This window comes from Eublepharis macularius, chromosome 12, assembly GCF_028583425.1.
Source record: "Eublepharis macularius isolate TG4126 chromosome 12, MPM_Emac_v1.0, whole genome shotgun sequence".
NCBI lineage: Eukaryota > Metazoa > Chordata > Lepidosauria > Squamata > Eublepharidae > Eublepharis > Eublepharis macularius.
The window spans coordinates 11,457,626-11,470,933 of NC_072801.1; the positions used below are offsets into that span (position 1 = coordinate 11,457,626).

At 49.9% G+C, this 13,308-nt stretch overlaps 1 protein-coding gene across 1 annotated transcript in view; it reads left to right on the forward strand.

Annotated features, from left to right (window-relative positions):
• The first annotated feature begins 2,073 nt into the window (after positions 1–2,073).
• LFNG (LFNG O-fucosylpeptide 3-beta-N-acetylglucosaminyltransferase) overlaps positions 2,074–13,308 on the forward strand; it is a 34,389-nt gene continuing 23,154 nt past the window's right edge. Inside the window, exon 1 of the mRNA XM_054993344.1 lies at positions 2,074–2,516. Within this exon, the coding sequence (XP_054849319.1) occupies positions 2,109–2,516 (408 nt within the window). The 5' untranslated portion in view covers positions 2,074–2,108. The remainder of the gene's footprint in view (positions 2,517–13,308) is intronic.

Here is a 13,308-nt window from a genome sequence, read left to right on the forward strand (position 1 = left end):
AGAACCACAGCTCTCTTCGTCAAAGGCATCGTCAGAGGCTTCGTCAGATGCCTCTGACGAAGAGAGCTGTGGTTCTCGAAAGCTGACGATGCCTCTGATGAAGAGAGCTGTGGTTCTTGAAAGCTTATGCTACAATAAAGTTGGTTAGTCTTAAAGGTGCTAGTGGACTCTTTACTATTTTCTCCAGGGAAAGTGATTGATTGATTCTGATCTCTATGGCCTGAAGATCAGTTGTAATTCAGTGAGATCTCCAGCCACAGCCTGAAGACTGGCAATGCTATGCCCTCTCTGTGTTCAGCCAAATACATCCAGTGTTGCTTGAGTCAAAGTAGAAGCTAGATTATCAACAGCCTGGAAAAGGCACGGTTTTGGCTATCACCCACACCACTGCATGTGGATAGGGTCTGGTCAGCTCTCCAGCTGAGAATGCAAGGGGTGGAGCCACCCTTCCAGGTGTTTACTGAGTATAAGTAAGCTTGGCTAATGGGGTTACCCTCTCTCATGGGGCGACACCCCACACTGAAAATGGCTAAGGAGTCCTCAAAATAAACTCTTAATTATTGAAAAAGAGCCCCCAAATTAACCACCCCTACGAAGCCAGTGTTACCGTGGGCCTTGCATCTAGCTAGTAACACTGATATCCCCTTCTTCCTCCAAGGACTGTGGGATGGTTGTACGTTTATTCAATTATTTAAAACATTTAGATTCTGCTTTAGTTCCTCAGACTCACAATGCAACACCAGGTTGCAAAGGCACAAAGCTCAACAGGCCACTTTAGAATATTTAAAGAGGCACATATTAAAAACACACAACTAAAAACGTGCACGATACATATTAGGCACACAACCTCCTTAAAACAGGGAACGAACAAAGATAATTAAGAGAAGGCCACCAAACTTGCTGAAACAGTTACCCCGCCGCCAAATGCGCTCTGGGATAGCTAAAAACGGATCTCCTTCCCTCCCGCAAGGGGCTTCAAGGACGAAGGAGAGGGCCAGACCAGAGCTCGCCACAGCTTTGCCCTCTCAAGTAGGGTTGCCACCCTCCAGGTCGTGGCTGGAGATCTCGCGGAATTACAGTTGATCTTCAGGCCAAGCCACAGAGATCAGTTCCCCTACAGAAAATGGCTGCTTTGGAGGATGGACTCTGTGGTGGGTCTGGCTCCAACCTGCTGGAACTCTGTGTCTGTCGATACTCGGGCCTGCCAGGATCTTTTATCCTTGGGCTGGGGGGGGGGGGAGAGGGCTGTAAGATGGAGCTGTTCTGCCAGGCATATGGTTGAGGCTGTCCTTGTACCCCCCCATCTCCTGAGCTTCCCTACCCCAGTCACTGTCGGGGGAGGGGCTGCATGGCCATCTCCCCCCACAGTCATAACATGACCAGAACGGCTGTTCCTCCTTCCCTCCCCTTCCCTCCCTTTAAAAGTCCCCCCCCCCTCTATGCACTATTGGAGAGGGAGGTTGGTAGGGACCACCACCTCGGGAAATTGTAATTTATCAAAATTTTTACTGCATTTAATGCTTGCTAGAATGATCTCGTCCTATTATGTTTTAAATGTATTTATACCCTGTCGTGACCTGCCTGTTTGCGGGGCGGCGGGCTAAAGGTCCAATCAGTCAGTCAGTCCATCAAACCACGCCGTGATGCCTCCCCTCCCCCCCCCCCCAAACCCTGCCCTCTCCAGGCTCTGCTCCCCACATTTCCAGGAACGTCCCGACCTGGAGCTGGCAAGCCCGCCCTCCGGCGCCGCTGGAGCCAGAGGCGCGTCCCACGTGCCAAGGGCGCCCCAGGCGCGAAGGGGAGGCGCCGCTCGGGGCCCTCCTCCCGCCCGGCCGAGCCACGCGGGCGACCCGCCGCCGGACCGCGCCGCGCCCGCCCCTTGCCCGCCCCTGGGCGCGGCCTGGCCCCGCCGCCCGCCCTCCCTGCGGAGCCGCAGCCCGGGCGGCGCGCGGAGCGGCGTTTTAAACGCGGGGCTGGGCTGGCGGAGGCAGGCGCGCGGCGGGGCTGGGCTGGGGTGCGAGCGAGCGAGGCAGGCAGGCAGGCAGGCAGTCCCGGCGGCGGCGGCAGCGGCGGCAGCAGCAGCAGCAGCAGCAGCAGCGGCGCCCGAGATGCTGAAGAGCTGCGGCAGGAAGCTGCTGCTCTCGCTGGTGGGCTCCGTGCTGACCTGCGCCCTCATGCTGCTGGCCGACCAGCAGAAGCGCCAGGTGCTCAGCCTGGCCGGCGCCCCGGGCGAAGCGACCGGGCTGGGGCTGCTGCGGCAGCTGCGCGGCGGCGGGCCGGGGCCGGCGGAGCAGAGCGGCTTCGGCGCCTACTTCAGCCGGCTGAGCCGCGCCAAGCGGGACGTGCGCGCCGAGGGCCAGGGCGAGGGCGGCGGCGGGCCGGCGGAGGGGGCTCAGCGGCGGCGGGAGGAGCTGTGGCCCCGGGACGTCTTCATCGCTGTCAAGACCACCAAGAAGTTCCACAAGGCCCGCCTGGAGCTGCTGCTGGACACCTGGATCGCCCGCCACCCGGACATGGTAAGGCGCGCGGCCGGCCGAGAGTGGCCGAAGGCGCTGCTGGCGGCGCTCTGCACGTGCCCCGGGGCGCTCGCAGTCGAGAGCCGTTCCCGGGGCCGGCCGCTGCACGACGGGGTAGCGCCGCCCGGGACGCCCGCGGCGAAGGGGAGGCTGCAGCGCGATGCCCGCCCGTGCCAGGGAAGCGCTAACGAGCGGGCAGGCTTAGACAGGCCGGTCGCGACAAGCCCTCTGCCTTGATCTCGGCCGTCGTCTCCGCCCTTGCCCCCGGGGAGGGAAAGTGAGGCACGCTCCTGCACCGCAGCCCAGGCGGGCAAAGCACGCCCCCCCCCCGGATCTAGATGGTCCTCGGAGAAGGAAAATGCTTTGCCTAAGGTGAAGGGAAGCTTTGCTCATGTTCAGCGGAATTCATGTAGTCCCAAGCCAACCTCTTCTCTTGATACTGGGACCTGCCTCTGATCACTGAATGAATTGAAAAGTGTGGTGGCAGCATCGCCTCTCCCCCCCTTCCCCCAGGCATTGAAAATGTATTTCTTTTTTTTTAAAATCCTCTTTGTTTCTATTGCAAAATGAGACTTAAGAGTATGAGCAGGGAAATGAGGTTTCATTGTTAGTGGGATGTAGAACAAGTTTTGAGTAGCACGTAACTGTTCCCATATCTCAGCTTCCTTTGTGTCCTACCTGCTGAAGAGTTCTGTCTAACTCTGACGCTTGCACGTGCTTGGAAGTGAAGATGTGTCATGCAATATGTGTAAATGCCATTCCATGTCTCTTGAGATCTTCCTGCATAGTTCTGGCGGGCTGCTGTCTTGCCTGAAGTCAAGAACAGCAGTGCTCTTGGAGACGGAGGGTGTCCACGCTGCATATTTTTAAACAAGCCTGAAAGCGGCTCAAGATCCACGAATGCTTTGGGGACTGACTGTCTGTAGTTCTATGAAGGAATCTAACAAAGATTTTCTGCTCCTTCACAAAGCCACAGATAGCAAGTTTTTTCTGTGGGCAACTGCAGCAATGAATAGGTCTTCAAAGTGGTTTGCCCTTTGGTACGTAGGGTTGTTTTTTTTTAAATGTTGGTTTCTTTTGGACTTTTGTTAGAAGGAGAAGGTTAGAAAGGCATCATTTCAGTGCTCTGGGGGAAGAAAACTTCTGCAGCGTTGGCCTGATGCCCTATAAAGGAAGCATGCAGAGAAATCCTTTGGGGAGGCTTTCCCCTTTGGTCTGAATGCCTGAGATCCACTTAACTCTGTAACCAACTCTACTGTGGTCTCAGAAGCCAGAATTAATGATCCCCCCTGCCTGTTTATTCCTCCCCTGCCGCTCCCCCTTTCCTCCGCTTTTACTTTCTCAAGAAGACTGGAGATGAGGGGCGTGAAATGCGATTTGTGTCGGTAGACTGGGCTTGTCAGATGCAAAAAAGAGACTGAAGGCCGACTCTTTAGCATAAAGAAAAGGGGAGGAGAGGGAAAGAATTCTCAGGCTTGATTGGGAGGAAAAGCCCCAGAATTATCAAGCGCCTTTTCTTCCTCCTTGGGCATGTGGTTGGAATCCTTGGATGTCCAATGAATCCGCTGAGATGGAAAGAGGGTTTTGGGGGGGACGGGCAGGCGGAACAGAACTGTTCTGGACTATACGCTTCTTTGGAGGGGGAAAAAGTACTTGTGCTATGAGTTCTCATCCATATGACGATCTCCTATGGGATGGGTTGGCTTACAACTGGGGAAACTGAGGTTTCCTCTGGTTGACCTTTAATCTTCACTGGGTTGTCTCAGGTTCTTGGTTCTGGTATCATGGATCAAATGAGCATCCCAACATTGAATCCGTACAGACAACTGAACTCTGCAAAGTAGCCCCATGGGCACCTGTATTGTCCTGCTAACTGACAGAGAGAATTTCCCCTCTCTCTCTTCTTCCCTGGATCCCTGATCCCGTGCAGAAACGTGGTATGATTTATCTCCACCATCGTAAATCAGCCAGACAACTCAGGGAGTTTCATGTATGCCTTAGTAAGTACTTGGTCTGTGGTCACTATTTTTGGTGAACAGAGTGGCGGGGCTCATTTTAAGGGAACACTGTTTGAGTATCATGTCTAGATTTGCACTTCCCTCTCTGTATGCATGAACATGCGAAGCCACTCTGTTGAGTCATCCCTCAGTCTATCGAAGTCATTCTTGTTTGCCTTGACTGGCAGTGGCTGTCTAAGATCCCAGACGACGATCTTTCGTATCACCTGAGACCTGATCCTTTAAACTGGAGGTGCCGGGAATTGAACCTGGTGCTCCTTTGGCTGTCTTACAGTTGTGCTGATTCTTGGAGCTTGACCGCCGTCGACCTGTTCCTTCTACAGATTTCAAAAGGGTCCTTTGAAGTAGCAAAGGCTTACCTGGTATAACTGAAGGACAGATGCAGCAGCAGGTCATTCCCCCAGCTTCTGCAAGCAGTGACTGGCATCCCCTCCTGGGCCCATACCGTGCCGGCTTTATTTTGACCCAGCTGTTGGGCCAGGAAGGGATAAGTGTGTACCTTCCTTGAGATAATAACATGCTTCGAAGCAGCAGTGGAATTTGCTCTCTTTTGAATCAATTCTGTATAATGTATTGTGGTGATTTCTTCTTGCATGTCGCTGTGTGGTCTTCAGTTTAAGGTCAGACATACAGTTTTCTTCCAATGAGGCTTTTTATTTTCCCATCAGCTCATGTGTAGTGCTTTCAGTAATTTTGTCCCCTCAAAGTTAAAACAGGATTTCAGTAGGACCTTAAAAACAAATGTGTGGATGCAGGAAAGCTGCCTTATAAGAATAAGACCACTGCGACACCAAGATCAGTATTGCCCACTCAGACTGGCAGTGGATCTGCAGCCTCTAAGACAAGAGGTCTTTCCTGTCACCTGCTGCTTGATTCTTTTAGCTGGGATCCTGGGACCTTCTGCGTGCCAAGCGCTCTACCCATGAGCCTCTCAAACAGAATCTAAGTGTAAGAGTTTCTCCAAGTGGTGTATGAAGGATCCAGCTACTTCCATGAGATGTAGGAGCAGCGGTTTTGCTTCCATTGCACAGTAGGCAGTTCTGAGGCCTCGACTTCAGATTGGAGTTCTTTCTGGTTCGGCAGAAACGGTCTCTGATTTTGCGCCTTGGGGATCCTCAGCCGCTGCCTGGGAGTCGGAGGTGGCTGGTGCCCTGACACCTACAGACAGTCCTGGGAATGGCTGCCCCTTTTTTCTCACGGATTTGAGTCTTTCTTCTCATTTTTTTTGTTTCGTCTCGTTTGTCCTTTCGGCTTCCCAGAGCCTTGCGATTCAGCTCTCACGCTGTCTCCCTGGGCAAGCTAACAAAGCCCCTTTTTCTCCCAGGGCTGAGAAAAGACTTTGCAGTCACTTGTGTGGTTCTTTTTTTCCGTGGGAACTGTGATGGGGGGAGCTGGAACAAGCAATGTCCAGGTCAGGTTGCCTAGAAATGGAGGGGGCTAGGAAGCCAGGGGATGGAGGCTGCGTCTTGGAGAGATGCCCGCCTGACTGACTGCTGAGTGACACCTTCTTCTATAGTAAAAGAGTCCAGGAGCACCTTTCAGACTAACCAACTTTATTGTAGCATAAGCTTTCGAGAACCACAGCTCTCTTTGTCAGATGCATCTGACAAAGAGAGCTGTGGTTCTCGAAAGCTTATGCTACAATAAAGTTGGTTAGTCTGAAAGGTGCTCCTGGACTTTTTACTATTTTGCTACTACAGGCTAACACGGCTAACTCCTCTGGATCCATGACCATTTTCTATGGCGCTGAGGGACACACGCGGTGGAGAATGGGTTGCGGTTGTGAAGACCCTTGGCAGGTCTGGGCTGAAAGAGCGGGTGAGGTAGGAACAAAGGGGCAGAGGAACATGGTCCCACCTTTCCATGTGATCTGGCAACTCTGCTTCAGATGCTTAATGGCCTGTAGAAATTTTTTTTAAGTCCTTAACATCTTCATTGAATGGTTTGACCTCTGCCTAAAATAATGCTTCATTTAATAGCTACTTCCAAAGAGGCACTGGGAGGTGAAACTGACTCATAGCCCTTTGGGTGCTTGCAGATCCATGCCATAAACTTGTTCAGTGGTCATGGCTAGAGATGGGCATGAACAGGAAAAAAACCCGAACATGATGTTCGTTGTTCATTGCCATCCACGAACAGGGACTCACAAACAACCACGAACATGGCCCTGTTCATGAACATGTTCGTGGTTGGCTATTCGTGGGGGCCAGCAGGCTCTCCTCCAGCCATCATCCAAGTCAGGATCCCTACCGCACCACTCCCAGAAACTTGACCTGAACAGGCAGCGGGAAAGGTACCAATAATAAATAATAGTTTGGCCCAGAGCCTGGCAGCAGCCCTGGAACCTGAAGGGGTAGATCCCTATCCCACCACACACACAGAAAATTCAAGCTCCAATGCACTCTATCAAAATGCCAACAGCAGCTGTCTCTCTCCCTCTCCACTGTCTACAAAGTCAGAGCTGGGGTCCCCCCTCCCCCCTGGTCTTTGCTCCTTTGTAACAAATTTGGAGCTCTACACTTAAAGGAAGACCTGCCTATCAAGCTAAATTGGGCTTAGATTGGGGTTTCCAGGGTAACAGCAGGAGTTCAGACAGAGTTCAGACAATCCCTGCCTGCGTTGCCATGGGAATTGGTTGCAGGTGCCAGACTGTCTGGCCTGATGAACAGCAAGGAACGAGGCTTGCAACGACCACCTGTTCGTTTAGAATGGGACCTCACGAACAGCTTGTTCGCAAACAGCAGATTGGGCTGTTCGTGGCTTTTTTGTGTGTTCATATTACTGTTCATGCCCATCTCTAGGCATGGCCTCTTCCCCCAGAATTACGACTCTGCAACAAGAGCTTGGGGGCCTCGAGCAGAAAATTTTCAGCGCCTTCATCAAACTACATTACCCAGGATTCTTTGGAGCGTGTCAGTCTTTACAATTGGTAGAGCAGGCAGATTTGGATGTTTGGCTTGGCAGTAGCCTGCTTTCTCACCCCTGCCCCTAGGGTTTCCAGCTTCGTGTTGGGAAATTCCTGGAGATTTGGGGTTGAAGCCCCAGGAGCTTGGGGTTTGGAGAGACCTCGACAGAATACAGTGCCAGAGTGCGTCCTCCGAAGCAGCCAGAGGAACTGATCCTGCAGAGGAACTGATCTTTCTCATTTGAAGATCAGTTGTAATTCTGGGAGGCTTCCAGGCCCACTTGGAGGTTGACAACCCTACTCATTGCTCCACCCGGGTGGGGTGCAGGGTTCTCTGCTCATGGGGGGGTGGGGCATGCTCTTCCTTCTTGTGTGTTCTCTAGAGTTTTGCTAGATTGGCATGTGACTTGGGGGGGAAGCAGACCGTGTTTGCCCATGGTGCTCTGCAGTACATTCAGACTCTGTCTGAAAACCTTGCCAGACCGTCCCTAGGAAGGTTGTGCAGAGCCTGTCTGGTTCTAGATACAGGTTCTAGGTACACTTCTAATTCACTGCAGCGTAGGGGTGTCCCTGTTAAGTCTGCGCTGCATTTATGCATTAAACAGGGTCAGAATTGGCAACAGGCTCTCAAGTGGTCCTTTCTATTGACTGTCACCCTCTTGCCGCTTCTTGTTGCCTGATGTTGCCAAGGGGGAAATGGCTGAAGTTGGTCATCGCATTGAAAGGCTGGTGGATGTGTTGGCAAACCAAAGGCGCTCTTTTGTTTCTTTCGCCTTCCCCTTTTTTGCTTCTCTCTGTTCTGTTTTTTTTTTTTTTTTGCTTGGTTTCTGTTCTGCCCTGACATTGTGACTTTTCTGTGCCCCGAAGCCTAATGGGAAATTCCTTGGGTGTGGCTACCATCACCTCTGCGTAAGAAGCTCCAAATCTGTGTCTCCTTTTTAAAAGATTAATTCCTCTGGCTTCTATTACTTTGCCTTGGGGATACATAAATATTTTAATAACAGGTTTTTTGTTTAAATGTTTAGGCCCCGTGATTCTCTCCAACAAAGTAGCTGTCATCATTCTCCCATCTTCCATTTCATCCTCACAACAGCCTTGTGGGGTAGGTTAGGCTGAGAGAAAGTGGCTGGCCTAAGTGAGCTTTCATGGCAGGGTAGGGATTTGGACCTGGGTCGCCCAGCTCACAGGCTGACACTCTAGTTGCTCACACCACCAATTTATTTATGTCATTTATATTTTAATTTAAATAACCATTAGCACTATTGACAATTTCTTATGTTTTCTCCCTCTGTAATAATTGTCGCCATGGTCCCTGCCGCTAATGCAGAGGGTGACTTTCCTACCTCTTTCCTAAGCCAATGCTGGACTGCGCAGCCCTTCCAGGTTGTGTTTCCATTGTGACGCAATCCACAACTCCCCATCTGCATTACCTGTTCCCATTCCCTTCCACGAATTCTCTTAGCGTATTTTATTGGATCTCTTGTGGGATCCACAGCATGAGCCAAGAGTCATTGTCAGTTTCCCCAGTGCACTTTGCGTTGCTCCTTCCACTCTGCCAGGAAATTGAATCAGTTTTACCATTGATGTGGTTTTATGAATTAAGATGGTACTCTTGGTAACAATGCATATATGCCCTGCTGCAGAGGGAACCTGGTGCAATAATATCCAGGTTTGACGTGGTGGTTAAGAGCGGCAGGACTGTAATCTGGAGAATCGGGTTTGATTGCCGACTCTTCCACTTGAAGCCAGCTGGGTGACCTTAGATTGGTCACAGCTCTCTTAGAGCTCTCTCAGCCCCACCTCACAGGGTGATGGTTGTCGGGATAATAGTAACACACTTTGTAAACCACTCTGAGTGGGTTTTAAGTCGTCCTGAAGGGCAGTATATAATTTGAATATTATTATTATCCTTAGTCTTACTTCCCAACGTTGTTGTTGTGAAGATAAAATGGAAGAGGGAGATAAGGTAAGCTGTTCTGGGTACTGATTGAGGAGAAAAGTGGGGAATGAATGAATGAAATGGAAAATCCAGTGGAATGGATGTCCAGAATATGTTCTTCTGACAAAATGTTTGTTTTCACATGTGACTCAGCATGGTAGAAATTTTAATTGATTTTAAAAGTTTGTTTAAAACCTTATTTATTTCTCTGTCCCTCTCCCTCACCCCTTTATTCACGCCTCCCCTCAACAGCAAGGGAGATGCTTAAAGCTGCACAAAATCTGTCTTAAAAATGGACCTACAGTAACAAGGCAGGCAAAATCTTCCTTCTGTTCAGGAGATTGTTGAAGAATGTTTTCTTGAAGCTTGACTTTCAGTGATGTTCTGACACAAGCAGTTATAAGCTGTAAAACCAAGATCCGCTTCCTTCCGGTGGCAGCCAGTGTGTTCTGCTCTGAACGCTCCTTCAGAAACCACAAACTTGGAGGGCTGCATTTTATTTGCTTGGTCTATTAGTATAGTGTTACAATTACTCACAGTGTGGTAGCTGAGTGCGTTCTCGTTCTCTGTGCGCATGTGTCAGACTTGCAGTTCCTAAGAACTGTTTAGTTCCTAAGAACCGTGTCTCAGAATTGTGACTTCGAGCCAACAAATACCTCTGGCTAATGGATGAACAGTCTGTGCATCCGATGAAGTGACCTGTGACAGTCTCCAAGTTGCCAGTGGACTCTCGGCCTGGCTGTGCTGCCGCACATCTAGAATTGTACTCGGAAAAGTAGTCGAAGTGGCTAAGCTGAGCTGCCCTTATGTCCGATAGGGCTCAGGATCCCAGCTGCCCTTTTGCCAGTAGCCCCAATCTTAAAAATTGCTTTTGTACCACTGGGCAGAGACTAGCGAAATGCAGCCTGGCCAAAGCAGGAGCGGGTCCAACAGATTTAAGTAGGCCAAGCAGAAGAAAGGGCTGGGAGGGAAGACGGGTCTGCAGACTTAAGAGGAAGCTGTGAGAGGCTGGAATTTCTCATGCCCGTCAGAACTAACTAGCCAGCCATGTAGCTGGACCCCATGACCTGCACTCTGCAAAACAGGCTGATATTGCTGACAGGCAGGCCACTCTGCTTAGAGAAGCACCCTCTGCATCCAGATTGCCTTTCTGGCCACAGCTGACAACAGCAGCGGAACGGTCAGGAAATGGCTAGAATTAGAACGGTTTGTATAGTCAATCAGGGCTGCTGCAAACCCCTCCTTCCCCCACGCCAGAGAACTGGCACAGGGGCAGGTTGCTGCGCTCTATTATTGGATTCTGCACAAAAGAGCTCCCCCCCCCCTGATTTCCTGTGTTGTCTCTAAGCTTGGAGACCAGCAGTGCTAGAAAAACTGTAGTGCTCTCCTCCCCCCCACCCACCCCCGCCTCCCTTTCCCTTCTTTTATCTTATGGTAATTAGGGCCTTTGTTCTACCACCTCCCCTTCCCCGCTTTGGAGCCCTGCTCCTGTTTCTCCACTTTCGGATTCTCTGTAGTCTCTGGGGTCTTTTTCATTCTCCTCCTGGAATCCAGGTTGTTGTTGTGGCTGATTCATTGTTTTAAATAGTTTGGAAACTGGATAAGAATGAGTGTGAGTGTGTGTGTGAGTGTGTGTGTGTGTGAGAGAGAGAGAGAGAGAGATGTGTAATGCCAGAAAGTGTTCCTGTGTGTGTGTGCGCGCGCGTTTGTGTGCGCGCATGTGTGCGTGTGCATGAGGAATACAGTTGGATGTTAATCCAAACCCACTAAATTCCTGCTGAGTCGGAGGATTTGTCTTAACAGGATCATGCAAGAAATTGCTTCCTATCTCAGCATGCCAACAGCAGAGGAAGGGAGAGCCCTTCGCGCGGGATGAAGGAAAGCGGGCGGTCTGTTTTTCCTGCTGCCTCCTCCTTTAGCAGTGAAAGGAGGCTGGTGCAGTTAAAACAGTGCCACCTTTTAAACAGGATTTTATTGGAGCATAAGTTTTCGTGGACCGGATCCCATTTCATCAGATGCACGGGGCAGAGCAGATGTCTTTTTATGTACATGAGCTTATAGGGACAGGGCGGAATGAACAGCAGGGTTTCCCCGGCAAAAGCATTTCAGAGGGAGACCCCAGCTTGGAACCTGTTGAATTAGAGACTCTTTCAAGCGCTTTAATACAATCTCTCTTCTGTCTCTCCCGCAAGAGGGCTTTGGGATTAACTTTACATATTGGCCATCTTAATTAAAACCTGTTAACCGGTTTCACAAAACTAAATGACCAATGACTGCTGTTGTAAATGGGTTTTGTATGTTCTCAGCTTACATCTGGTCTGCACAAACTCATGTTTTCCCTCCTGCTTTCTGCGTCTCATGGCCCCTTGGTCCTGCTCTCTCTGTGTGAGCTTTATTTATAAACTCGTGCAGAAATGTTCGCCTCGCATATTCCACTGCACGCATGAAGTAGGCTCTAGTCTATTAAAGCTTATGCTAGAATAATGCTTTTGTTAGTCACTTTTGTTAACATGTTAAATTTCAGTGCTGCAATAAGGTTCAGCAGTGCAAACCGGTGTGTGTGTAAGAGAGAAAGAAGGGTGTTAATTCTCAGAATGCTGTCAAGGCAATGCTTTATTTTTCAAAAAACGAGACGGCAAGGCAGTCGGCAGTCCTGCAGGGGACGTGCTACTCCTTGGTTCTAAATGTTTGGGGAGATGGCTGTGGTTGCTAAAGAGATGAGAAATGCACTCTGTGTATGCTCTGAAGAACTATTTATTAAAAAAAAAATTTTAAAAAAGGAATGGGGCTGGCCTGTTAACCTTTGCTTGAGTCAAACGAAAAGGGCTGGGAGATGCAAATTCAAGACCTAAGAATTTGCAGGAGAGTATTTCTACTTGTTTATACTTTATCTATCCTTCTTTCTTAGATATGCTGACTGGCAATCAGCATTACAAGGTCTTGGGCAGAGAGCTTTTCTAGATTTTTATCTGGTTTCAATTGTCTTATGCCTATAAGCCAGTTTTAGTGAAAGGCAGATAAGCCTTCAAAAACAAATATCCCCTGCTGTGTGAAATGCTTTTTAACTAGCTTGAAGCAATTTTTCCAGAAAGAATGAGGACTGGAGTCTTGTTTTTCTCTTTGTTTGCTTCAAGGTCTTTTCCAGCCCTGCTAGCTGAAACCCTTTCAAACCGCCTGAAACTCCTTTCAAGCCCAAATCAGTGCCTGGAGCCTTCTGTTTGCCACTTCCAGGAACCATGAAGGCTAGCAACTTGGTGTTTTCATTTTGAAAAAGGTTACGTGTAGAGAGATTTTTCAGAAAGCCCAAGTTCTGCCTGTGGCACGGCACTCAGGCAGCCCTTCTGCCCTTCTTTGCAGAGCTTTCTTAAACAGTTTGCTCGTCATGTCTTTTCTTTTTCTCTGTTTGGCTCATAAGGAATGCATTTGCCTTCAGGACAACACATTCCGAAGCAGCTGCGGCTTCCAAATTATTTTTTAAGGCCTTGGCTGGACTCCTTGCCCTTGAGGATAATTGCCTGCTGGGGTGCATGCCGTGCACAGAGCGCACGCCCCATAAACCTGGAGTACACTCCTGTATACAGAACAAACATGGCCATGTTTACTGTTTATACTCCAAACACAGGTGTGGGCCTTGCTCAACTGGATCTGATGACCTGGGATGGCAGAGTTTCCCTGAACCAGCTCTGGCCACACCACAGGAGCCTCTGTCTGGAAGGCAGCGAATGGCAGTTCTTGGGAACATGACTTCAAAGTACATTAGCAGGAGGAGCCCAGATTGCCCGTGGGAGGTGCCAGTTGTTGGTTATATTAGTTAGCAGAGTGCTGGATTTGCACAATGAACATAACAAGTATACACTCCAGTGTTTAGTTCTATAAAAATACTACATCACAGGGAAAAAAGTTACATTGGTAGAAAATAAAGAATGGCTG